The sequence below is a fragment of the Oncorhynchus kisutch genome, linkage group LG6 (assembly GCF_002021735.2).
Source record: "Oncorhynchus kisutch isolate 150728-3 linkage group LG6, Okis_V2, whole genome shotgun sequence".
Taxonomy (NCBI): Eukaryota; Metazoa; Chordata; class Actinopteri; order Salmoniformes; family Salmonidae; genus Oncorhynchus; species Oncorhynchus kisutch.
Genome location: NC_034179.2, coordinates 83,653,235 through 83,680,513, shown reverse-complemented (window position 1 = coordinate 83,680,513; position 27,279 = coordinate 83,653,235). Strand labels below are relative to the sequence as shown.

The window sequence follows — 27,279 nt, the reverse complement described above, 5'->3', positions numbered from 1 at the left end:
ATGTAGTGTCTGGTCTTGTCCACTCTGTTCTGAGTGGCTTCTGGGCATTTCTACAATGCCCAGAACATATACGTGTTCCTGAGAGTCATATCGTTCAGTGATGGGGTCATAATATTTTGTAGCTTAAACCATTCAAAAGATAAACCATTCATCTCTGTTTATTACAAGCATAATCTAGCGGCTAACGGAGGTTACTGACATAACCCCAGTGGTGGAAAAAGTACCAAATTGTCATACTTGAGTAAAAGTAAAAAATACCTTAATAGATAATGACTCAAGTAAAAGTGAAAGTTTCCAAGTAAAATACTATTTGAGTATCAAAAGTAAAAGTATAAATAATTTAAAAGTCCTTATATTAAGCAGTGGTGGAAAAAGTACCCAGTTGTCATAATTTACTAAAAGTAAAGATACCTTAGTAGAAAGTTACTCAAGTAAAAGTGAGTCACCCAGTAAAATACTGCTTGAGTAAATCTTTTAAAGTATTTGGTTTTAAATATACTTAAGTATCAAAAGTAAATGTCATTGCTAAAATATACTTAATTATCCAAAGCAAAAGTATAAATTATTTAAAGTCCCTTATATTAATCAAACCAGGCGGCCTCATTTTCTTGTTTTTTCATTTATTTACGGATAGACAGGGGCATGCTGCAACACTCAGACATAATTTACAAACGAAGTGAGCGCCAGATCAGAGGCAGTAGAGATATCCAGGCATGTTCTCTTGATAAGAGTGTAAATTAGACAATTTTTCTGTCAAAATGTAACAAGTACTTTTGGGTGTCAGGGAAAATGTATGGAGTAAAACGTACATTATATTCTTTAGGAATGTAGTGAATTAAATGTAAAAGTTGTCAAAAATAAAAATAGTAAAGTAAAGTACAGATACAAAAAAACGACTTAAGTAGTCCTTTAAAGTAGTTTTACTTAAGTACTTCACACCACTGCTATACATTGGTATTGCACACCCTTCCAGTCAATCATACGCGCTACTTGTGAAGTTATACTCAAAGAAGGGCAACGGGCTGAGCTTTTTTTCTGCCAGTGGTCTAATCTAACTTCGATATAATAGGTTATCTTGTTGGATGAGATGTCAAAAAATCGACTCACTTTCAGTTGCGCGCAGTGGTCAGAACTGATCTGAAGCTAGTTGTTCGGTGAAGTAGGCGACTTAATTCCTGCTATGACTAACTTTGATCACAAGCAATAAATAGCCTACAGCTCGTGGTCGCTGACAGTCTATGGAATATGTACGTATACAACGCGGTATGAGGGAAGCGAAGTAGGCTACTAGACTACAAGAACAAGCATTCATGGCTGCCGATGAGTCAACAGTGATTGTAACTTTTTCTGAAGTCCAAAGTCGCTTCTAGGCTACAAATGGGTTCCATGTTTGATCTGAGCGTTGCTGTAAGACTCTATTTGCTGTCTTGTTTCGTTGTATCTGTGGACTTCACTTTAGGCTTGGGACAAAGCCAAGATACTGAATTCACGTTTCAACTCCCTGCAGGTAGAACAGAATGTTTCTACCAAACAGCTACGAAGAACGGAAGCCTGGAAGTAGAATACCAGGTAGCAGTCTTGGACAATTTCGTTTTCTGTGGTATTGAAAACAGAGCTGATATTCTCTGTGTCATTCTCTCTCTCTCTCCGTGTGTATGTGTGTGTGTGGTGCAATTTCGTGCCTCGATTATAACTATGTTATAAGTTGCATTAGTCAGTCAGTTACTGGATGCTTTATTGTTACAGCCAAAGGACTTTGCTCAGATGCAAATAATAAGATAAGGCATCTTCCTTCCATACAGGTGGAGTCTATAAGACAAAGCCAGCTTGACAAGCTGCTGGCATCGGCATGAAGGGTCAAGGCAGGGGAAGTGTTTACAAAGGGATCCACTGTGTCAGCATAAGGTTTACAAAGGGATCCACTGTGTCAGCATAAGGTTTACAAAGGGATCCACTGTGTCAGCATAAGGTTTACAAAGGGATCCACTGTGTCAGCATAAGGTTTACAAAGGGATCCACTGTGTCAGCATAAGGTTTACAAAGGGATCCACTGTGTCAGCATAAGGTTTACAAAGGGATCCACTGTGTCAGCATAAGGTTTACAAAGGGATCCACTGTGTCAGCATAAGGTTTACAAAGGGATCCACTGTGTCAGCCTAAGGTTTACAAAGGGATCCACTGTGTCAGCCTAAGGTTTACAAAGGGATCCACTGTGTCAGCATAAGGTTTACAAAGGGATCCACTGTGTCAGCATAAGGTTTACAAAGGGATCCACTGTGTCAGCCTAAGGTTTACAAAGGGATCCACTGTGTCAGCATAAGGTTTACAAAGGGATCCACTGTGTCAGCATAAGGTTTACAAAGGGATCCACTGTGTCAGCATAAGGCCAGATACTCTAACTAACCTCTGAGCAATAGTAGCTGTAGTAGGCCTGTGGCTTCTTCTTCTCCTCTAGACATGTAAAGAGAAGGAGAGCACTTACCACCAAGTGTAGGCCTACTTGGTGTGTTAGTAGTCATGCGCTTTGCTGCAAAATGCATATTAAATATGAAGCTGTGCCATCCCTGGCCCGACCTTGTTACAATTTATATATAGCATTTGAGTCATTTAGAAGACACGGTTGCAGAGTTAGTCAGTTGACTAGTATAAAAGTGTAAACCACTACAGGTTAGGCTCTTCATAGATTTAAGTTGAAGTGATGCTCATCATGTTACGGTATCAATGCCTACTCTACATACTGGAAACCCTGTTCCCAATCCTCACACTGTACCAAGGCCCTCTGGCAGACACATGACTGTGATAGGATGTCATGTTCCTCACCACCCAACCCGCCAAGCCGTGACACATTTCTGTGGACTGTGTGTGTGTGTGTGTGTGTGTGTGTGTGTGTGTGTGTGTGTGTGTGTGTGTGTGTGTGTGTGTGTGTGTGTGTGTGTGTGTGTGTGTGTGTGTGTGTGTGTGTGTGTGTGTGTGTGTGTGTGTGTGTGGAGCCTGGCAGGCTTACTGTGGTATCCACACAGCAACAGCTGAGACGCACAGGGCTGAGAGAGATGACAGCTTGAGAGAGCAAGCTGAAGGACTGTGGGGATTGGGACGTTTTATCCAGCAGTCTGTGGTGTGTGTCTGTCTGCCTGTCTGTCTGTCTGTCTGCCTGTCTGTCTGTTACCCTCTCTCAACCAAGACAATGACACCACACTGGCAATGGTAGTGACTCATGCCTAAGGCCTAGTTTATATGGCCTAACATGCTGTGTTTCCCTCCTTGTGTTTCTGCTGCCTGAGAGTGGTGTTACTTTGACATGAACAGACAGGTGCTGGGGAGTGGTGTTACATTGACATGAACAGACAGGTGCTGGGGAGTGTTGTTACTTTGACATGAACAGACAGGTGCTGGGGAGTGGTGTTACTTTGACATGAACAGACAGGTGCTGGGGAGTGGTGTTACATTGACATGAACAGACAGGTGCTGGGGAGTGTTGTTACTTTGACATGAACAGACAGGTGCTGGGGAGTGGTGTTACTTTGACATGAACAGACAGGTGCTGGGGAGTGGTGTTACTTTGACATGAACAGACAGGTGCTGGGGAGTGGCGTTACATTGACATGAACAGACAGGTGCTGGGGAGTGGTGTTACTTTGACATGAACAGACAGGTGCTGGGGAGTGGCGTTACATTGACATGAACAGACAGGTGCTGGGGAGTGGGTATACTGGCTAGTCTCTCCTTGCTGTTGGATTGTAGCTTTAACTGAAGTTACTGTCGGTTGGTCCTGACCTGGTGGATCTATTTGAACTCATATCTACTGTGTTGTAGAGTTTGAATATGGCAATCTGAGACTGCTAATGTATAATAATAATCATACTTGGGAACAAATACTATATCCATTGTTGTAGTGGAAGGTATATGCAGGTATACACTGTATACCCACTTATTTTTCAGTTGGCATTGCATATACTCACAGTTGGCATTGCATATACTCACAGTTGGCATTGCATATACTCACAGTTGGCATTGCATATACTCACAGTTGGCATTGCATATACTCACAGTTGGCATTGCATATACTTACAGTTGGCATTGCATATACTCACAGTTGGCATTGCATATACACATAGTTGGCATTGCATATACTCACAGTTGGCATTGCATATACGCACAGTTGGCATTGCATATACTCACAGTTGGCATTGCATATACTCACAGTTGGCATTGCATATACTCACAGTTGGCATTGCATATACTCACAGTTGGCATTGCATATACTCACAGTTGGCATTGCATATACTCACAGTTGGCATTGCATATACTCACAGTTGGCATTGCATATACACACAGTTGGCATTGCATATACTCACAGTTGGCATTGCATATACTCACAGTTGGCATTGCATATACTCACAGTTGGCATTGCATTTACTCACAGTTGGCATTGCATATACTCACAGTTGGCATTGCATATACTCACAGTTGGCATTGCATATACTCACAGTTGGCATTGCATATACTCACAGTTGGCATTGCATATACTCACAGTTGGGATTGCATATACTAGTGTAGTGGAGGTATACGCCATATCAGTTAATAAGGCCGATGGAACAGATCAACATTTTTTGCTTAAAATGTTTATAAACTATTATGAGGTAGACCTATGCACAAATGTTCCAAAATGACATTTGAATGAAAACACTGTTCTAAAAAGCCATTTCGTGGACAGAGATGGAAACATCTGTTAGAAATGTAGAAAGAAGGGAGATCTAAAGATGTAACAGCTATCATGGGTTGCTAATATGACTAGGATAATGCCTTTGGCTGCTAGACAATGACAGAAGATGTATAGAAAAGCAATAGAACAGGAGAACGCATATGAGGAAGTCTTTCTGAAGGAATTTCCTCTACGTTTTGATGGTGGGATTTTGGCTTCAGGCTACTTTCAAGCAAAGTAAGACATGACTCATATGAAGTAAAACCTGTACATAGCCCACCTATAATTTAGCCCAAACAACTACCTCTTTCCCAACTGTATTTAATTTTAATTTATTTATTTATTTTGCTCCTTTGCACCCCATTATCTTTTTATTTCTACTTTGCACATTCTTCCATTGCAAAACTACCATTCCAGTATTTTACTTGCTATATTGTATTTACTTTGCCATCATGGCCTTTTTTGCCTTTACCTCCCTTCTCACCTCATTTGCTCACATTGTATATAGACTTGTTTATACTGCATTATTGACTGTATGTTTGTTTTTACTCCATGTGTAACTCTGTGTCGTTTTATCTGTCGAACTGCTTTGCTTTATCTTGGCCAGGTCGCAATTGTAAATGAGAACTTGTTCTCAACTTGCCTACCTGGTTAAATAAAGGTAAAATAAATAAATAAATAAAACATCCAGGTTTCAAACAATTAAGGATCAGGAAAAATGTAACAATGCATAGAGGCTTTCCCAGAATCCTTATCAATGAAATGTTAACTAGCTACAAAGTAGTCTATACTTACCTGGCCGAATGATATCATGATTACCTGCATCAATCCAGTGGTAATTTGTTTTGCAAACTCCATATCATGTGCTACGGAAACACAGCTAACCAAACAACAGTGCTAGGTGCTTGTGCACTTGAATTGAAAGGTAACTACATTCAAAAACATTTTTTATTTATTTATCCCAGACCAGTTTTTCTGTTAAATGTGACTTTGAAAGCAAAGAAAAAGTTCAAACCTGACTGAATATGTGACTCAGTTGATCTAATTGATCTGTTTCAATAGTAAGCCTGTTAACTTATTTGCACGGTACAGCTTGGTTCAGCCTGACTGTGAAAGACCATTATGAGATTTATCATTTTAGGCCATTCAGAGTGTATGTCACTGTTTGTCATTCCATTTTTTACACAGGGCACTTTTCCGTCATTTTGGAAATGGGCAAAATTAGTGTAAAATCACTTCTCCAGGCACCACTACAACACTGACTATACCACCACCACAGTGTTCATGTGTCTACAGTATGTATGGAAGTGAAGACGTGTGTGTGTGTAGACATGGTGGATTTCAGTCTGTCTATAGTGTCTGTCTGTAACACTGGATATTCTCATAGAAACTTTTTGAGTTAGATTATAATATCATGTCATCCTTTCACCCCTGTTCTAGGTGATTGCAGGTGGAGGCCTGGATGTGGGCTTCACCCTGATCTCCCCCAGCGGGTACAAGCTGGCCTCTGAGTTCAGGACATCTGACGGCATCCACACGTGAGTGGGCAGAACCTACTAACACAACCCTGACCTCCTCTAACTTCTCTGGAGTGGTATGAAGGTCTCACCATGCTCCATGGTGTTTGATTCAACGTTTTTGTAAGGTGATGCAAAAGACACCTTTCCATCCTCTGGCTTACAGACAGTAAAGTCCTACACTATTCTATATGACAGTCTGAATACTGTCTGACTTGCTCTGACCCTCTCTGACATCATGTTGTTCTTCCTCATTGGTCTGTCTCCCAGGGTGGATCCTACAGAGGATGGAGACTACCGGCTGTGTTTTGACAACAGCTTCAGTAAGCTTTCTGAGAAGATGGTGTTCTTCGAGGTGATCGTGGAGGGCCAACCTGGGGACACCTGGGGCGATGAAGAGTGGGCTGACATGGCCGAGCCAGAGAGTATGGTGGAGTACAAACTGGAAGACATCAGGGTGAGAAGGACAGGAGGAACACCCAAACGCTCAGCCACTGGGACTGGTATCTTTATTTTGTCTCTCCTTTTCTCTCTTCGTCTCTCCTTTTTCACGTTTTTCATCTCTTTCCTGCTTTCAATGTTCAATACATTCCTGTGTTCTCTCTTATCCTCTCCTACCTTACCCACTGTCTCTCTCCCTGCCTCTCCCTGTAGGAGACCATGGACTCAGTGCACAGGCACCTGGAGCGGAGCCGGCAGCTTCAGACCATGCTGAGGGCCTTCGAGGCCCGGGACCGCTATCTACTGGAGGACAATCTGTGGAGGGTCTCGTTCTGGTCCTCCATGAGCCTCCTGGTCATCCTGACCGTGGCCGTCACACAGGTCTATACCCTCCGACGCCTCTTCGACGACAAGAGGGTCTGCAGTCCCTAGTGTCCAGTAGTATCTTCCACCACCCCCACACCCTTCCCAGTGGTATCTTCCACCACCCCCACACCCTTCCCAGTGGTATCTTCCAACACCCCCACACCCTTCCCAGTGGTATCTTCCACCACCACCACACCCTTCCCAGTGGTATCTTCCACCACCCCCACACCCTTCCCAGTGGTATCTTCCACCACCCCCACACTCTTCCCAGTGGTATCTTCCACCACCCCCACACCCTTCCCAGTGGTATCTTCCACCACCCCCACACCCTTCCCAGTGGTATCTTCCACCACCCCCACACTCTTCCCAGTGGTATCTTCCACCACCCCCACACTCTTCCCAGTGGTATCTTCCAGCAGACCCACACACGGCCCGATGGTATTTTCCACCACCCCCACACCCTTCCCAGTGGTATCTTCCACCACCCCCACACCCTTCCCAGTGGTATCTTCCACCACCCCCACACCCTTCCCAGTGGTATCTTCCACCACCCCCACACCCTTCCCAGTGGTATCTTCCACCACCCCCACACCCTTCCCAGTGGTATCTTCCACAAAGATGCCATAGAAGGGTGTTGGGACTAACAGGACCCTACTGTAAAGTAATGGTTTCAGAGATTGAAGAAGAGACACTATTGACAACAGTGATGTTTGGTAAATGAGGGACTGTTAGTAAGGATTTAGTGATGTTTGAGTGTGATGAGTTTGATTCAGCTTTTGAGTGGCAGAAAAGTGCATGTTTGTATGTGAGTAATAAACACTGTATAATGATGTTTTGACAATTTATTGTCAATCTATCAAACAAGAAACCAATGCAATAGCAGATCATGTGGTTGTATGTTTTTAACATGGGATCTTAAGAGTGACTTTACAAATATAATTTATTTAATGACATGGTTATAACACAACTACAGCAAAATAAACACAGACACACAAAAAACATTATACTCTGAAATAAATTAATTCTGGAGAAAGAGTAGCCTTGCAAACCACTGATCCCGCAAGCTTACATTAAAAGCTGCAGTGGTTATCAGTCTGTTAATTATGAGGCAAGAGAAAGAAGTCTTACATGCAACAATGGCTGTCCTCATGGGATGGTTTTATTGATTTACAGATATTACATTTTTATTGAAATATTGTGTTTGCCAGAGATCTGGTGAGACGAAGCCAAAGAGTTGAGACATTCAAAAAAGTATCCCTGCCAGGAGAATGTTGCAAAGTCAACCACAAGCATAGTTGTTATATACACCTCCAACACCACAAAACCAGATCCAATCATTCATTTGAAAAAAATATTGTATTTATAGAACCATAAAATCTCAATGATCCATTCCTTTCAATTATAGGTACAATAGTGCAAATTTGAGTGTCAAAAGTATGCAGCAAAAGAAAACAAGGCAATCTTTATTGGCTACCATAAAACAGCACTGGATTAAAGGCATATCGCAAAGTTCTGCAGTTGACATCAGTTGGATCTATTATTGACACTGTACTACATTATAATCACATTACCGGTATATGCCCTTCTTCATACAACTACCCTTACTACAGTATAAATAAACTGTATAATGATAACATACAGCATATGCCATATAGAAGAGGTCTTTATTCAAAGTGATTTACAGTCATCCGTGCATACATTTCACGTATGAGTGGTCCAGGCAGGATTCAAACCTACGACCCTTGGTGTTGCAAGCACAATGCTCTACCGACTGACCCTTGCGCAAGGCATCCACTGGAACATACATGGTTTGAAGCTCTCTTCTGAACATGACATGACTCTCGCTGTTAAAAGCTTTGTATGCTTCTGTGCTCACTCAGCAGTGGAGGACCCAGCACTACCTGATTCATTGAAGTGTTCCTAACATCCTTCACCTCATCCCTTCAAATAGTCACCTTACCATTTGGTTTTTGGGACCCTCCCAATACACTACCATATAATATTAAGGGCTGTCATCATCCCATGTGGTGTTCCCCAACTGACACGTCAAATGATTAACTGTAGCAATGCTGATCTCAAATAATCTACAGTTCCACCTACACACAATGTATTTACAATCATGTAAATAAACCAAACTTCTACACTTCATTTTTATAGGAGTTCTACAAACGTGTTCAATAGTCATTCAGACACTAATCTATTGAGAAATGCCCATATTTCAAAACTGCACTGTACATAAAACCAAGAGGAGAGGTTATGCCCCAGGAGATAGCTAACACAAACAATCACTGGATTTCATTACGAATTTGGCACATGAGCAGTCAAACAATTTTATCAATACGAAAATAATTTCATTTTCTCAATGTTTGTTTAGTATGGAAATAGTGAACAGAAGTTGAACCCGTACTGAGAGTGGTGTCAGAATTCAGCCAGGCTACAGCTCGCTAAACCCCCTGGAGGGGTTGGAGTTTTCAGAATACATCCCCCACACTTCTAGAACAGTCTGGGTAGGTGCCAGCTATTAAAGGCCCAATGCAGCTGTTTTTATCTCAATTTCACTTTATGGAAAAAAACTTTTAAAGGAGGCTGATTTTCCTGCAATGTCGTCAGTTATTGTAAAACGAGTATGTTTGACAGTTGCCATTGAAAAAGCTGCCTCTTGTATTTCATGTTATAAACTAAGTTAATGGCTTTTAGAGTTTAATCAGCTCCGAAACCTATTCTTTGGAGAATATTTAAGGTTAAGGTGTTGAAGGTTTATGATTCTTCGCAGGTCTGGTTCTCTTGCTGGTTTGTGGACAGTGCATCCCCAATCCTATCCTGCTTTGGGGCAAGGTCACCACTGGTTACGACGAGCAGGAGCAGGCCGCCTGTTCAGGGACAATCATAACGACAGACCAACATTAATAATTCTCTCCCATTCAAGTATTTTTGATGCGTAATACAGTTTGGTGATTGTAAGGGGTGAAACAGACCTTTTTTGTAAGGGAAGACTTAGGAACATTTATTTCCTAAAATTGTGTTTGTGTCCATCACATTTTTTTTTTTTTACATCTCCCTGCTTTCTTTAGCTGATGATTCCTATTACCATAGCTGCCTGTTTTCTACAGGCAATGTGATCTATTATGTGCAGCAAGAGACAAATCAAATCAAGTTGATTAGACCATAAACTTGAACATTTAATTGAAAAACAGTATACTTGGACACCAAAGGCCTTCTACAACCCACCACCACTATTATTACTAACACTACAGCAGAGTATTGAGTTGTATAGTAGAGTATGTGCACCTTGTATTCAGAGAAACATCAGGAAGGAAGAAAAAAGAAGAATGAATAAGTTATTATTCCAGCAATTCATGTCCTTCACAACTTTCATTCCACTTTTAACTCAAGTTGAAAGGCAAGCAGCCCGTTGGCACAGAAACACCATAGCAACATCCACAGTGAAGGAGGGGGAAGAAGAGAGGAAGGCATACCAGGAGAGAGAACCATGAGGACAACCAATGAGAGAGGAGAGAGAGGGGGGACCACACAAGACACAAGGAGACACCAACCACCAGTCTCTTTATTGTACACAACACCTCTTTATTTAGCGCTCATGTTCCAAATGGGTTCATTTGTTTATTCAAATCCAGGAAATTACTAGAGGCACTTGACAAGGCTTTGCAAAGACTAAAGAAAGATTGATGCAGGTCAGTTCCCCCCACCCACAAGATGAAAGATACAGAGCATGGAGAGTGTGTGTGGGGGGGGGGGGGGCATCCATTATGGAGAAAAGGTCGTCACCAACATCTTACACTTTACAGATCAGGAGATGGGGTGTAGGTGGACAGGCTACAGTGACCGGTACTGTCAGGTGAGAGGGACAGGTTCATAAGAAGGGGACGTTTTGGATTCCCTTAAGACTCAACATCAGAGAGTGACAGCATAAATGTAAGCCCAATTTCCTCCTAGTAGGGGTTCAATACTTGGTCAAGAGATTGAAACCTTTTGGAGCATGGATAGACTCCATTTCACAGAGGCTTTAGTTAGAGTTAGCTGAGATCAGAGTCAGACACCCACTAGCAGCACGGTCACTGTAGACAGACCTGATGGGAAATGTATGGGAAGAAAAGCACATCCTGCCCAGAAAATATGGTTTTAGACAGTTCCTACCAAATTCACCCTCTACCTGTACTACAATCTGTAAGGGGTACAAGGTATTGGACTGAGCTCTATATAGTTTGGACAGGTTCTCCAGGCAGGATGTGTATGTACACCAGAAAGAACAACAAAAGTTGAACTCCCGCCCCTGCTCACCCTCAATATTTATCACAAAATCAAAACATCAGTGTCGTCCATTTGTCACTCACCCTCCAAACCCCCCCCCATCCCAACCCCAAAATTCACCCAGCAAAAATCAATGATCAAATGACCATCAGCAGAATCAAATGATATTCATCAGTAGAAAATCCCATCTGTGAAGAGACTCTTCACTCCTATTTAAACCCTCCCCGTGGCAACAGTTATTCCAACTAGAACCCTGTAGTGGAAGTCACTACCAGAAAGACGTTCAGTCTCCCTTCCAAAGGAGGAGTAGTAGGCTGAAGGTGCAGTATACAGCAGACATCATTTCTATCAAAACCATACATGACAAATGCCCAGGGTTATAAATAATGAATTAATGCGATCTGGAGATTACAAATCTCAACATTTCCCTACATCCCAAGCGAAGTCAATATAACGGCTGTGTGTTAGTGCTTCAATTAGTATAACGATTACTACACATTAAAATGTTTGGTTTTCAATGAACACCATTAGACATCATTCTCCATCCATTCTTTTTAAAACTGGAGACATCACCATCTCTGTGTCTGTACTGAGACTGTCCATCAGCTATGTACAACGGTGTTTCCAAGACACCGGGAGGATCTCTCGTCCATAAAGACAAATGACCATTGAATTGTGACAGGAAGAAGTGTCGGTCCTAAACCGCCGTCTCTCCAGCTCTAACCACATAGCTCCCCCTTCCCTTTCCCGCCTCCCCACCCTCCTCCAGGAGAACCTACTGTACTCTCCCCTTTACCTGTCCTTGTCCTGAATGGGACTTTGAATGAAGGTTGGCTAAGGCCTCAGTGAGGTTGACTTAAGGTGCTGGGATAACTCTATACTTAAAGATGTGTGGAGAAATCATCTCAAAGTGCTGACAACTCTCTCTCTGTTTATTGTGCATAGTCTTAAATTAATGACAACCTCAACACTACCACTGGATGTATGGATGTACACAGAAGTGCTTCAAGTGGTCAATCTAGACATTTTCTCAGCGGTGGCAGGACATTCCAATAATAAAGGGCACATTTTAGAAGGCTGCTCTCAGCCTCATGTGTAGCCCTGCACTGCTAAATGGTCTTTTTATGCCGCCTTTTGCTGTGATTTGAGACTGGTTTTAAAGCTACATACAGGGGGTATTAAAACAGACAAGTCACTCAAATAAAATAACAAGAAAGTATTCATCAACGCCACTGTAGTCGTAATAATAACTATTTTCCCGTATGAAATCAAGTTAGAAAAACCACAAAAAAACTAACAGGATGTCTGTGTATATTACACAGAGGTGTCGGGTGTAGTAGAGCACGAGGTGAGGACACGTCTAAAGATGGAGGGAGGGAGGGTAGCTAGCCTTTTACGTTTAGAAAGGTTGTGGACTATGCTGTAGTCCACATTTTCAGAGAGGAAATTAACAATTCTGTTACCACAGAAAATAGGTCGCTTAGGGGCAGGTCACTTCCATGTAACCATCCACATCGGACGCCGTGACTCTGCACCCTGCTGGTCAAAGGTGAGCGATTAAGTCTTGATGAACCTTTTGATACATATGGTACAATATCCAAAACAGTGTAATTACATCTCTTCTGATTCTGAGGATTCAAGTGGTTATGGTTCCTTTGCTTCTTTAGAATGTGGAGACCAGAGAGCCCACATGTGTAGGAGACTAAGGGAGGGTTAGCAGCTTATATCAGAGAACAGTTTGAGTCGACTACATTAGATAAGTCTGGTTGAAATAGCATATATCAATGTGCATAGATACTGTATAGGGGCCCCTCCTCCCCTGCTCTCTAGCCCTCCCCTCTGGCCTCAGTACACACATAGTCTCACACACACACACACACACACAGGTGAGCCTGGCTGGTTCTACTGGGTAGTCTAGTCTAGCAGGGAGGGCTCAGCAGGGCGGATTATGGTGGGCCGGTGAGGAGCGCCAGGGGGTCTTCGGCTGCACAGAGAGAGAGAGAGAAGGAGAGAGAGAGAGAGAGAGAGAGAGAGAGAGAGAGAGAGAGAGAGAGAGAGAGAGAGAGAGAGAGAGAGAGAGAGAGAGAGAGAGAGAGAGAGAGCAATGAAACAAACCCAGACAAAGCGAGCAGGAGAACAGTTGAGAGATTGTGAGACGTGAATGGAGAGAAACACTTCCACTGAGAGAGAAGGAGAACAGAAGAAAAAACAAGAGAAAGAGAAAGAAGTTAAGAGATGGGGTTTATGAAACCGAGAAGATAACCAAGATAGAGGAAAGAGAAAGGAAGAGAAGTGTGTAAAGAAAAGGTTCAAGTAGTAATGTGAAAGGTGGGACTGGGAGGAAACTTAAATCCATCTATTGACGTCAACAGTCAGAGGCAGGTGCTGCAGTTACAGTGATAACCTGGCAATTCAACAATGAATTAAGAGGGTTACACAGGTTATTATAGTGTTGATGAGGAGACATTATTCCTGTGTGAGGATATAGGTAGGTAGGAACTGCTCCCTCGTGAGAGGTGGTCTTACCTGGGCACGCCAGGGGGGATGCGAGCGGGCCGAGAGGGGATCAGTGGGGGGGCACTGAAAGGGTCCTGATGGTTGTTGCTGCCAAAGGCGTTAATGGGCGGCGGGCCCGGGCGAGAAGGGATGGGGGGCCCCCCAAACGCTGGGGAGGGGTTGAGGGGTGGTCCTGGCCTTGGGCCACTCACTGCAGGAGGACGGCTTGGGGGAGGGGCTGCTGCGGCCGGGGGGCGGCGCTGGGGGGTAGGACTGGAAGGAGATGAGAACAGAGAGAAAGAGGTGTGGGGAATGGAAAAAGAACAGACAGACAATGAAATATACATTATACGAACACTGCACAACGACAATAAGCTTTGGTCGACTGTATAGTCTCTTACACATGACCTCCTTTAGTTCCTACATGTGACAATGGATGAAGCAAAACATCTTCCATTACATGAATTTGAGAGAATTTAAGGTACATTCACTCAATCCACATTAACGTCAAAAAATCCCTTTTGTATGTGTGAATGTGTACACACACACACACACACACACTCACACTCCTCTCACCTGGCTTCCTGCATCCAGCTGTCATTGACGGGCGGCGGCACGGGGACCGTCACGGTGGTGGTGGTGATGTCACCGATGATGTGCAGTGCCTCCTTGAGGGCGTGGTACATGCGGAGCATCTCGTCGCGGCGCTGCGCCTGGTCAGCTGACTCCTCCATCAGGCTGTTTTGGTCACCTGACGAGTACAGGTAGGCCAGCAGCTCTGAGTGGATGAAGTCCTTAGCCTGGGGAGGAGAGGAAGACCATGGACTACAGAGAAACAGAGGTGTCCTACTCCTTTCACTACTCACATCATACTAGTCTGCATGGAAAGATGGAGTCACTGAATAGTCCATCTTCAGTGATGCTAGAAAACAAACACCCCGGCGCTTGTGGAAACAACACAAAGGTACATGAAGCGGTCATCCAGCCATGTGATGGAATCCCCTGCTATAAGACAGAGCCTGCTCAGTATAGACTGTCTCTATGCTTTTTTCACTCACGCTGTTGATCATGAGGTGCATGATGGTCTTGGGCATGAGGTCCCTGATGGACTTGTTGACGATGCCGATGTAGGAGTCCACCAGGTTACGGATGGTCTCCACCTGCCTCTCCAGCTGGGGGTCCATGGAGAAGGTTTCTGATGGGGCCGTATCCTCAGTGTCCACCTGAGGAACACAGAGAGAGACGTTACTTCTGAGTGAGGACACGTGACCGGTCCAAACAGGTCCTTTGAATTGAGGCCACACGTACTTGTTCTCTGAGTGTTTGAGGTCAATACACGATAGCTAATACTACTGCATGCCATTGGGATACATTTGCGGTAGATGTATGCCATTGTGAATCATACATCCAATCGCTCTGATATTAGTACCTCATAATCTCCCTTGAATTGGCGTGCATGAGAAGAAACAAGCAGTAGGACAATCATCAGTGACGTCATCAAGAAGTGTAGGTGCCTGCCTAGTGTTCATCAAATACTGACAAAGGCTGTCACCACAACGCATCCCTTCGTTTGACCTCTGCTTCTGCTAACATTCAAACTTCAAGGGTTGGTTTACCAGACACAGATGAAGCCTAGTCCTGGACGACAAAACCCTTTCAATGGAGAATCTCCGTTGAGCATGTCCTTAAGTCTGTTGAGCATGTCCTTAAGTCTGTTGAGCATGTCCTTAAGTCCGTCCAGGACTAGTCTTCATCTATGTTCGGGCGACCCTAAGCGACCCAAAGACTATTTGAGTGAGTTTTGGTTCAGTACCTGGTCCTTCTCAGGGTAGACCCCAGCCCTCAGGAAGGAGGCTTTCCAACTGTCCACGTCCTCCTGAGTGTCACAGGCCAGCTCAATCTGACGCAGGTCCTTATACACATTCCTGCTTGATGGATGGCAAAACACAAACACAATCAGGGTGGGTGTAAATTCTATTTCATTTCAGTTAATTCACTAAGTACATTTCCCTCAATGCTTCTCGATGAGAATTTTGTAGCATTTAAATATCAGTTTACGTCCTGATTCCCTGAATTGAAATGATAGACTTGTATGGAACAGGATACACAACACACACATCCATTTCCCTGACCTGGATTCAGTGTTGAAGACACCAAATACGTGTTTGGTGGACATGAAGCCTTTCTCCACGTCCCTCAGCTTGAGGTTATCTAGGGGAAGCATGTACTTCTTCTCTTTCTCCTAAAACACAGAGAGGGGGGGGACGGGGGATCTGAACTCATAGCAAAAACATCTTGAGTAACAAATCCTTGAAGCCATTAAAAACACTAAAGTACACAAATAAGAGGAAGCCATGAAGAAACTGCTTCATGGGTAACTTTGAAAAACAGTGGAATAGAACACTAGGCTTCTCCACCAATGAGCAGAGAGAGTGGAATGCATTTCCTCTGTATAAGACCCAGACCACCAGGCTGGTGAGAAGAGAGGGAGAGAGGAGGAGCATGGGGGAGAGAGAGAGAGAGAGAGATGGGGGGAGGGATGCCAGCTTTGCACTGTTGAGGAGAAGCATCTGGAAGCGTTTATGTCTGCACTAACACAGAGAGCCGCTCAGTCCCAACAGTTACATCACCCTAAGCCAATGTCCTAGTCTCACACACACACACACACACACAAATATATAACCACACACATGAAAAACATACAAACACCCATGTGCTTGTGCAAATGCAAACACGTAAACACACAGACGCATGAAAGTGGCATACAACCACAAACCAAGACAAACATACACCCCCACCCCACACACCTCCCACCCCCCCAACCCGCCCCCAGTAACCCAGTACGATTTCCTGCAAATTCCAAAGGCAGATTCCCTGCTGGAACATTTCAACCCGCCTGCCACGTCAGTTTGCTTCCACCATCCTCCCTCACTCCTTCTCTCGCTCTTTCCGCCACAGAGGACTGGTCAAAACTGAACGGTACCAGTTGTTTTGAGGCGTAGTCAGAGTGACAGGTTAAAGGTTTGTCTTCAGCTCTGGTCAGCAGTATCTTTTGAAGCTCTTTTTGTTTCGCTGAGAGAGGGGACATCTTCGCCAAGGCCTGGGCTGCTCTGATCGAACTAATGGTAAGTTTAACAGACTATATTTCCCGAATGCAGTCTGTAAATGTTTAACTTTCCAAGGATGATCCCTAGTGCTTTTGGTATATTTCTTTAATATTTTTTCAACTTTGTTCCGGTAAAACATCATACAATATGTATCATCGACATGCCTTTTCCATATATTTTACAGCCTTTGAAATGGCCTGCAGAGCATTTGAAATCTGACTGTAGAGAGTAGTGTGTGGTCACAGAGTGGGAAAACACTTTGCTGTTTTGTTCATGTGCACAAAGTAAATACAGTAATGGCTGTTGGAACTTTAAGATGATCAAATTCTATTTAAAAAAATGTGTAAGCTCAACATCTCTCCATTACATCAACATACTAAATTAGTCAATACATTTATATATTTGGACCTCAGTCTGAGTTTGGTTGCTTTCTTTATCAGAGGAATGTTTACTCTCCCTCCATCGCCCCCCCCCACCTCTGTCCTGTCTCTAGGGCAGTGACCTGCAGCCGGAGTGACCCCGCGGGCCTTCCCCCCCTCCTCACCCCCCCGCCTGCCCAGTGTTCAGACTACCTGTTCATCAGGCTGAAGCTGAACAGTAGTCTGCACATTGGTTAGGCTGGGCCGGGACACACACACAGGACACATCTAACCACTAGCCAGCAGGGGCTCTGGTGAGAGGCTCTGGCCGGATCTGATTCTCCACCATGACAATGAGAGGGGGGAGGGAGCATGCAATGCAGATCATATATCAGCCCATGGAGTAGTAGCAGAATCTTTCTGCCAGTTTGTATTGTACTATTTTGTGTTGTACTTATCCCAGCTTTAGACACTCACCTCCTCATCCTTGTACCAGGATAGTGACTCTGCGGTCAGGATGAACCAGTACTCCTTGGAGCCTCCCTTCATGATGCTGATGTTGATGGTGAGCCAGCCTTTGCGGATGACCTGTTAGGAGAGAGATAGGGGTGGGGGAACAGGGGAGCGAGGGGTGGTGGGGGACAAGGTATACCAGGAGGATGGAGGGAAAACACGTCATTAAAGTACTCATGATTTACCTCCTGGAGATCTTGTGATATGACTAACTTAACTGACCAATAAAAACCTTACCTGGGTACTCAGTGTGAGTTTGGTTGATCCTGTCTTACCAATATAAACACTAACATGTTCTACATACTCTAAATTAACTCTTCTATTCTGAGTATAAAGATTTACAATTCCAACAATGTTTCTGAACATAATCCCTGATGTATACAGTAAGCATACGGTGTGGAGATTTAAACAGGAAACCTCAAACAAACCTTAATGACCTCAAAACTAACTAATATGGGGCATCCAGACCAAATGGGACCCACACAGGGTCAGGGATCGGCGGTGGTATGTTAGAGTGAGCGGGTCAGTAAAAGCTAGCCTATACACGGTTAGCCAAAACAGACTAGGGTTAGTGGGTTAACTGGGCAGAGTCGTCAGACAGACACTCCAGTGTAGGACACTGTAGGAGGCTAAACACCTATCTAAGGAACAGGAGATGGGGAGATGGAGAGGCAAGAGGAGGAGGGCCAGACTGTGGGAGAGGAATACAGCGATATGCAGAGACAATGGAGACGGATAGACTGAGCCACAGCTCACGGAGTGGACGGGTAGCCTGAGCCACAGCTCACGGAGTGGACGGGTAGAGAGAGAGGGATGAAAAAAACATAAAAGGAGGATTTAAGGAAGGGAGAGAGGAAAGAGAGATGAGGCAGGGTTGAGAGGTTCTTTCTGTAGACGAGTTGTATTAGAGCAGGGGGGGGTAATTAGTAGGAAAGTAGCAAAAGAAATGAGAGGGGAAGAGGCTGTAACATAGGAGTTAGCTAAATTCTCAGTTTGCCTTGGCGAAGAATTGCCTTACACCCCTCTGTAATGAGAACTTTTATTTATTTATTTTTAAACCTGGCTGGCAGTCAGTGGTCAGTGTCGTAAGTGTTGAAGGTAAGAGACAGACAAGAGGAGTGTGAGGTGACAGAATAGGGATAGTGAGATGTTTTTAATGCCATGACACTTCTTTCCTCACTGTCTAAACAGAAGCCCTGACATGCAGGATAGGTCAGTGATGACAAAAGACAGACATTTAGCCTGTTCTATCTTCAGCTACATCTCATGTTCAGGTTATTATCACTCGAGAAAAGTTAGGCCACTTGATGGCATCATTGCCTCAATTCCTGTCAAAAGCTTCCCGACATTGAAATCACTCATTTCTAAAGTAAACACATTATTTGAGGTCTTCTACCAGCTGGTAAATCAAACATTGATACATTAGATGTATGGATATAAACACATTCCAAATCATTATTAAACCCAATTTATATTACTTCAAAATCAGATTTGATCAGAGTTATTTTATATAAATTATAATCATTGATTGAATCATGACGCCCCCCCCCCCCATGCCATCTACTGCCACCCTCTGGTCCCTGATTGGAATGACAGTCACGAGTCTCCCACAGAATGGTTTGTGGACAGTTGTGAGGTGTGCTACTAACATATTGTTATAGTGATGATTGGAATATTGAGTTGTGGAAAGTTGACATGCCACGATAAGTTATAAAGAGAGAAAACATCCAGAGGAGATTTCAATGACACCAAAAGGATGAAAATGATTGTTGGTGATTCATGTCTCCTCCCCCCATTCCTGGAATGCTCAGGACCCTTCGACAGCAAGGCAAACTGAGGCGGTCACTATTTAAACCCCTGGACAGGGCAGCATGGGTAAGGACCAAAAGCAGGAGAACTGACACCAGCCACTCTCACATCCTCCCAACTCTTCCATAGTCTTTCACAGGGAATCATAACATTACACTTCAGTGTGGTTCAAGAACGTGACAAAAAAATAAAACAATTCTGCCTGTGCTTGGACAGAACTGGTTTCAACAGGTTTGATAGTAAAGAGTAAATGTTAGTCATATTCTATCTACTTGTCCAATTAAAGACAATTGCTGTCTTGTTAAGTGAAACCAATCATTATTGAGCATAACCCGGAGGTTATTGAGAAAGCCGTTACCGATTACGGGTAAGGGGTAAAACCGACGAGAATTACATCTCTATGATACGACTCTAATTGATCTCTGGTTTGCCATAAGTCTTGAGACTTTGAGACTCTACTACCTTCTCCTGCTCGCCCTCTCTCAGTCCCTGTGGAGTAGGGAAGATATGACGAGAAAAAACAGCTCATCATTTTGAAGAGGAGTTCTGTACACAGGAGTAACCTGGAACAAGTTGCCATAACACCAATTCCCATAACCTCCCATTCTTTCCTAAGTGTCAGATGTCTGGCCTCAGTTCTCCTGCTCTGGTGACCCCTGCTGACTCCTAACAGGGTGTGGCTTGGATCTGAGGGGTACTTACCAGAATCTCACCCTGCAGGGATGGGAGGGGGGTTGGGGAGTGTTTAGAGCAAAAGTTGGCAGGATAAATCATAGACCAGGGAAAAAGGGGGAAGCAAGCAAGCCAGGGAGGGAAGGAGATGGGGGAGTGGGAAAATGGGTAAGGGGAGGTGTGTGTGGGGGGGGGGGGGCAGGAAACATTTGAAATGGTAGAATGAAAGGTTTGATGGTGAGAGACAAATGGAATCCATGAGACAACCGGAGAGATGGAGAGAGAGGTTGAGGGATAGAAAGAACGAAAGATGGAAGGAGAGAAAAGATGGAGACAGCGAGAGATGGAGAGAGGGGTTGAGGGATAGAAAGAACGAAAGATGGAAGGAGAGAAAAGATGGAGACAGCGAGAGATGGAGAGAGAGGTTGAGGGATAGAAAGAACGAAAGATGGAAGGAGAGAAAAGATGGAGACAGCGAGAGATGGAGAGAGAGGTTGAGGGATAGAAAGAACGAAAGATGGAAGGAGAGAAAAGATAGAGACAGCGAGAGATGGAGAGAGAGGTTGAGGGATAGAAAGAACGAAAGATGGAAGGAGAGAAAAGATGGAGACAGCGAGAGATGGAGAGAGAGGTTGAGGGATAGAAAGAACGAAAGATGGAAGGAGAGAAAAGATGGAGACAGCGAGAGATGGAGAGAGAGGTTGAGGGATAGAAAGAACGAAAGATGGAAGGAGAGAAAAGATGGAGACAGCGAGAGATGGAGAGAGAGGTTGAGGGATAGAAAGAACGAAAGATGGAAGGAGAGAAAAGATGGAGACAGCGAGAGATGGAGAGAGAGGTTGAGGGATAGAAAGAACGAAAGATGGAAGGAGAGAAAAGATGGAGACAGCGAGAGATGGAGAGAGAGGTTGAGGGATAGAAAGAACGAAAGATGGAAGGAGAGAAAAGATGGAGACAGCGAGAGATGGAGAGAGAGGTTGAGGGATAGAAAGAACGAAAGATGGAAGGAGAGAAAAGATGGAGACAGCGAGAGAGGGAGAGAGAGGTTGAGGGATAGAAAGAACGAAAGATGAAGGAGAGAGAAGATGGAGACAGTGAGAGATGGAGAGAGAGGGAGCAAGAGAACAAGAGTTACATGCGATTAGATTTCCTTCAAGTACCACACATCGGTTATTTGATATTGGTTGCTTTCATTGAGCGAAGCTGGGTCCCATGCACAATCTGAATTACAATACAAAAAGTGCTTGGGTTAGTTGATAAACATAAAACAATTCTATGATTGTTACTTTGCTGTTGGGTATCATGCCTTGGTTGTGTTGTAGTGCCGTGCAAATAGTGATAAAGTAGTGATAGTTGTGGTATAAACAGCTGTTCATTTCCTATGCAGGGAAGCAGGGAATGACTCTAGTCTAGGGCAACTCTCCCCTCGCTGAAATACAGTGTTAGAAGGTATTTCTATAGGATGTAATGTATATCCTAGAAAAGATGTACCCTTACTAGGTTTCCAGGAACCTGAGAAGTGCACTCCATAAGTGTTGATGACATTGAAGCTGACATAACATAGTCACATGATTTCAGGTATTTAGATGTCACATCAATAAAGCAGAGACTTCAAAACACGTTTAGAACTGTTTGGATGAAACAGAGAGGTGCCAGGTTTATAACACAGTGGCCAAGGAGGATAATTAACATCTGACTTAAAGACAGGATGGTATTTGGCCATGATTTGCAGGGGTTATCTTGAAGCTACTTATGCTCAAGTAAATAAGTGCTGTGAGGTTGTAAGTGTCAGGTTACTAGTAGTTGAGTCTATAAATTGGCAGCATAGGGTCAGAGGTCAGGTATGTTACAACATGTAAATATGATAGAGTGGGAAGTGTCAGTCTGGGGCAGGTTAATCTGGGGGTTGATCAGATTGGGAGGGCTGGGTAAGAAAGAGGGTGGGAGGAGGAGGGACAAAGTGTACCTGGTTTGGAATGGCCCTCTTCTTGTTCTGATGTGTATTTCTCTGCTGGGCACTGTTAGAAAAGGACAGGTTCAGACAGAAAAACACATTCAAAACCACAATCAGCATCAACAATGTTTGGGTAATAATGTGTATTGATCAATCAAATCGTTTAACAGCTATCAAACCTCTCCTGCAATTCAAGTTATCAAACATAGTTGTGGGAACAGTGGGAGTGGGGTCTGGGGGAAGGGGCGGAGGGGAAGAGGGACACCCGATTCGTGACAGCCCACCTGTTGTTGCCGTACCCTGGTGGGCTACCATCATCGTGCCTTCTGAAGTCAAGACTGAAAGTGACGCCACGAGAGACAAGTTACCACCCCTACCTACCTGACAAGACTTCTCATCAATCCATCAACCCATTCTCCATGCGGATGATTGGAAAGGAACCCGCACGGCATTCAGACCCGCAAGAGGAAATGCTATGTTACGTAATCAGATGCATACCTCAGGCAGAGGGAAGAGACCATAGAAACAGAAGTCATTATATTTCTATGGAAGAGACTTTCAACTCGGCTAGCTACATGCTGTGCATCCTACAGTAATTGCTACACTGGAGACCATGTAGAGGGCAGAGGTCAACGCATGTCAAGCTCTGGCAGGACATCCAGTATGAGTGTCTAGGGCTGACCTATCAGCAAGATGCAGGAAATCAGGATTCCAAAACACCATGTTATAATAACCAACGCAGTCAGCAGATAAAAACTCCACTCAAACTCACTCAGTTCAATCCCTAAGCACACAACAAACAAGGGTCCTTGAAAAATCAAAAAACAGCTCCAGAGAGACAGGGTCAGAAAGGGAGGATGCACAACCTAGCATGCTTGATTCAGCTCATTAGAGGCAGAACTAATCTAGCAGAGCTAGATCGACCTTGTCTGACCCCTAGCGTAGTATTCTATGGTGTTCTAACCACGTTCATTGATCTGCCTTCATAGTGGATCAATCAGACTCACTGAGTCACAGCTGGTTTATAGCCTGTAGATCAAGGATCCACAGATACAGCCCCTTGTTAGGATCAGTAATACTGATAAAAGAAGCAGTAATTGTGGTTTGTAGCGACAGTGGTCTCTGTGAGTGTCTTTGGTGGTTGTGATAAAGTGGCCAAACAGCGATTGAGGTATTGATTGTTTCAAGTCTATAGGGAATGGCACTTACTGTAGGAATAACTATCAAGCACAGGCAGTCAGGCACACAAGCTTATGGGACTCTACCCGATCCATGTTCAGCAGAGTTCAGTTCAGTCCATGCCCAGTTCAGCAAACAGTACAAATCTGACTTTGGGCAGTAGTGAGTTAGTCTGGTGCCCAGGAACTACATCACAACCACACCTTCAGCTGGGAGCTGGGGCACGAGCATTAGGGGGAGAGGGGGAAGGGGTGCTTGGGTAAAGGGTGAGGTGTATTAGGGTGGCGGGGGGGGTAGTAGGGTTCATACTTGGCGAAGCCTATAAAGTCCTCGTGGTTGGTGTTGATGTAGGACAGCTCAATGTCAATCAGCAACATCACCTAGAATGAAGACAGAGCTTCACTATGACAATATAGTTCATTTTACATCACATTTACATTCACTTAGTCGTTGAACAGACGTCATTTACAATCTGCAAATCAACAACCACTTATCAATCAGGCAAAGCCAGTCCTAGTACAGAAAAGACAAGTGCAAGAAAGGCAAGTACAAACAATCGATTTCAAATGGAGAAATATATTTCTTAAATAATATTTCTTAAAAATCTCCTGTTGGGAGGGTTTCTCTGTCAGTGGTCAGGTCCTGCATTAAAAAAGCATCTCAGAGTAGGAGTGCTGATCTATGATCAGGTCCCCCTGACCACATCATCTAATTCATTATGATCTAAAAGGCTGAACTGATCCTACGTCAGCACTCCTACCCAGAGACTCCTCGTAAAAACAGGCCCTAAATGCACTGACCTGGTCCTTGGTCTTGCCCTCTCTCTCTCTGACGTAGGTGGTGACGATCCTCTCGGTCTCCTCTCTCAGCCGGGGGTAAGAACCCAGCTGCAAGGTTATACAAATCAACTGCAACACTGACCATATAGACAAAGAGAATCACTAGCATACACTAACACTCTGGCATGACTATCCAGACAGACCTACCTTCCATTTACATATACAACAGAGAGGAGATGAAGCACATACACTAACACTCTGGCATGACTATCCAGACAGACCTACCTTCCATTTACATATACAACAGAGAGGAGATGAAATACATACACTGAGTGGACAAAACATTAAGAACACCTGCTCGTTCCATGATAGACTGACCTTATTGATGTCACCTGTTAAATCCACTTCAATCAGTGTAGATGAGGAGAGGAAACAGGTTCAAGGATTTTTATGCCTCGATACAATTGAGACACAGATTGTGTATGTGTGCAAGACGAAATAATTAAGTGCCCTTGAACAGGGTATGGTAATAGGTGCCAGGCGCACCGGTTTGTATGTCAAGAAATGCAGCGCTGCTAGGTTTTTCACACTCAATAGTTTCCTGTGTGTATCAGGAACGGTCCACCACTCAAAGGACATCCAGCCAACTTGACACAACTGTAGGAAGCATTGGAGCCAAAATGGGCCAGCATCCCTGTGGAACACTTTCGACACCTTGTAGAGTACATGCCCCGACAAATTCAGGCTGTTCGGAGGTAAAAATGAGGTGCAACTCAATATTAGGAAGGTGTTCTTAATGTTTCTTACACTCAGTGTGCAGGATAGGGGAAGGGCATAGGCATTCAGCAGTGAATATAGTAATAATATTGACTACCACACACACACACACACACACACACACACACACACACACACACACACACACACACACACACACTCCTTAAATGGGCATGCACACAGGATGAATGTCTGTGATCTATGGCATAAGGGCAGCGCTTTCAGCCTCAGCTGGGAATGACCATGATGGATACCATGAGGAGTGATGTCATGATGATTAGCTCTAGTTGACTGGAGTCAACCTTTAAATGGATCAATGGCTAAAATACATAGAAACATTTAGGAAATTAGATCATTCAACCTAAAAAAAAAAAATAATAATGTAAGTAACTTACAGTTGACACTATATTCCTGTGACAGTAAACAATCATTCCAAGCTGACGGTGATTGCTGATATTATTTCATGTTAGTGAAGAACAGATCAGGAGAATGAAGAAGAAGAGGGTGAAGGACAGAGTGAAGGGCAAATCCTTTCTTCAGCTGAACTAATACCAGAGGTAGAGTGACAGTGAAAGGGATGGACTGTGGACTGGGATGAAATGCAATTCCCCCCTCCATCCTCAAGAGGGCATGGTTGTTGAGCACCACTGTTGCTATGGCAACACAGCAACAGGGTCAGTGCTGGGTCAGTGAGAGAGCACAGCCTCATAGCCCTGGAGCTCTGCAGGACATGTATACATATAAATATAGCCCTGGAGCTCTGGAGGACATGTATACATATAAATATAGCCCTGGAGCTCTGGAGCTCTGCAGGACATGTATACATATAAATATAGCCCTGGAGCTCTGCAGGACATGTATACATATAAATATAGCCCTGGAGCTCTGGAGCTCTGCAGGACATGTATACATATAAATATAGCTCTGGAGCTCTGCAGGACATGTATACATATAAATATAGCTCTGGAGCTCTGGAGCTCTGCAGGACATGTATACATATAAATATAGCCCTGGAGCTCTGGAGCTCTGCAGGACATGTATACATATAAATATAGCTCTGGAGCTCTGGAGCTCTGCAGGACATGTATACATATAAATATAGCCCTGGAGCTCTGGAGCTCTGCAGGACATGTATACATATAAATATAGCTCTGGAGCTCTGCAGGACATGTATACATATAAATATAGCCCTGGAGCTCTGGAGCTCTGCAGGACATGTATACATATAAATATAGCCCTGGAGCTCTGGAGCTCTGCAGGACATGTATACATATAAATATAGCCCTGGAGCTCTGCAGGACATGTATACATATAAATATAGCCCTGGAGCTCTGGAGCTCTGCAGGACATGTATACATATAAATATAGCCCTGGAGCTCTGGAGCTCTGCAGGACATGTATACATATAAATATAGCTCTGGAGCTCTGCAGGACATGTATACATATAAATATAGCTCTGGAGCTCTGGAGCTCTGCAGGACATGTATACATATAAATATAGCTCTGGAGCTCTGGAGCTCTGCAGGACATGTATACATATAAATATAGCTCTGGAGCTCTGGAGCTCTGCAGGACATGTATACATATAAATATAGCTCTGGAGCTCTGCAGGACATGTATACATATAAATATAGCCCTGGAGTTCTGGAGCTCTGCAGGACATGTATACATATAAATATAGCTCTGGAGCTCTGGAGCTCTGCAGGACATGTATACATATAAATATAGCTCTGGAGCTCTGGAGCTCTGCAGGACATGTATACATATAAATATAGCCCTGGAGCTCTGCAGGACATGTATACATATAAATATAGCCCTGGAGCTCTGCAGGACATGTATACATATAAATATAGCCCTGGAGCTCTGCAGGACATGTATACATATAAATATAGCCCTGGAGCTCTGGAGCTCTGCAGGACATGTATACATATAAATATAGCCCTGGAGCTCTGGAGCTCTGCAGGACATGTATACATATAAATATAGCCCTGGAGCTCTGCAGGACATGTATACATATAAATATAGCCCTGGAGCTCTGGAGCTCTGCAGGACATGTATACATATAAATATAGCCCTGGAGCTCTGGAGCTCTGCAGGACATGTATACATATAAATATAGCCCTGGAGCTCTGCAGGACATGTATACATATAAATATAGCCCTGGAGCTCTGGAGCTCTGCAGGACATGTATACATATAAATATAGCTCTGGAGCTCTGGAGCTCTGCAGGACATGTATACATATAAATATAGCCCTGGAGCTCTGGAGCTCTGCAGGACATGTATACATATAAATATAGCTCTGGAGCTCTGCAGGACATGTATACATATAAATATAGC

At 43.9% G+C, this 27,279-nt stretch overlaps 2 protein-coding genes and 1 long non-coding RNA gene across 21 annotated transcripts in view; 2 read left to right on the top strand and 1 right to left on the bottom strand.

Moving 5' to 3' along the window:
* The first annotated feature begins 984 nt into the window (after nt 1-984).
* LOC109880116 (transmembrane emp24 domain-containing protein 1-like) lies at nt 985-8,030 on the top strand. 4 transcript variants are annotated; one of them, XM_031828022.1, is made up of 5 exons: nt 985-1,407; nt 1,508-1,569; nt 6,143-6,240; nt 6,490-6,722; nt 6,874-8,030. In XM_031828022.1, the coding sequence occupies exons 4-5, from the start codon at nt 6,560-6,562 to the stop codon at nt 7,668-7,670; spliced, it is 960 nt and encodes a 319-aa protein (XP_031683882.1). In that variant the 5' UTR covers nt 985-1,407; nt 1,508-1,569; nt 6,143-6,240; nt 6,490-6,559; the 3' UTR covers nt 7,671-8,030. The 4 variants fall into 4 exon arrangements, with proteins under 4 accessions (XP_031683882.1, XP_031683881.1, XP_031683884.1 ...); XM_031828021.1 differs by having other exon boundaries at nt 985-1,569; XM_031828024.1 differs by having other exon boundaries at nt 990-1,569; nt 6,490-6,676.
* LOC109880115 (dynamin-2) overlaps nt 7,911-27,279 on the bottom strand; it is a 40,537-nt gene continuing 21,168 nt past the window's right edge. For 3 of the 16 annotated variants that reach the window (XM_031828006.1, XM_031828008.1, XM_031828005.1), the window contains 12 exons: nt 24,185-24,271; nt 23,694-23,764; nt 22,490-22,543; nt 22,218-22,269; nt 20,282-20,293; nt 17,735-17,845; nt 15,924-16,033; nt 15,605-15,719; nt 14,850-15,014; nt 14,368-14,591; nt 13,822-14,064; nt 10,587-13,279 (listed from right to left, as the gene is read on the bottom strand). In XM_031828006.1, the coding sequence (XP_031683866.1) occupies nt 13,210-13,279; nt 13,822-14,064; nt 14,368-14,591; nt 14,850-15,014; nt 15,605-15,719; nt 15,924-16,033; nt 17,735-17,845; nt 20,282-20,293; nt 22,218-22,269; nt 22,490-22,543; nt 23,694-23,764; nt 24,185-24,271 (1,314 nt within the window). In that variant the 3' untranslated portion in view covers nt 10,587-13,209. Of the gene's footprint in view, nt 9,897-10,586; nt 13,280-13,821; nt 14,065-14,363; nt 14,592-14,849; nt 15,015-15,604; nt 15,720-15,923; nt 16,034-17,734; nt 17,846-20,281; nt 20,294-22,217; nt 22,270-22,489; nt 22,544-23,693; nt 23,765-24,184; nt 24,272-27,279 lie in introns of those variants that run through there. The other 13 variants (XM_031828014.1, XM_031828015.1, XM_031828017.1 and 10 more) reach the window with 11 other exon arrangements.
* Nucleotides 16,670-18,014, top strand: LOC116374497 (uncharacterized). Its single transcript, XR_004210459.1, has 2 exons — nt 16,670-16,916; nt 17,392-18,014. It is a non-coding gene; the product is annotated as an uncharacterized LOC116374497 (long non-coding RNA).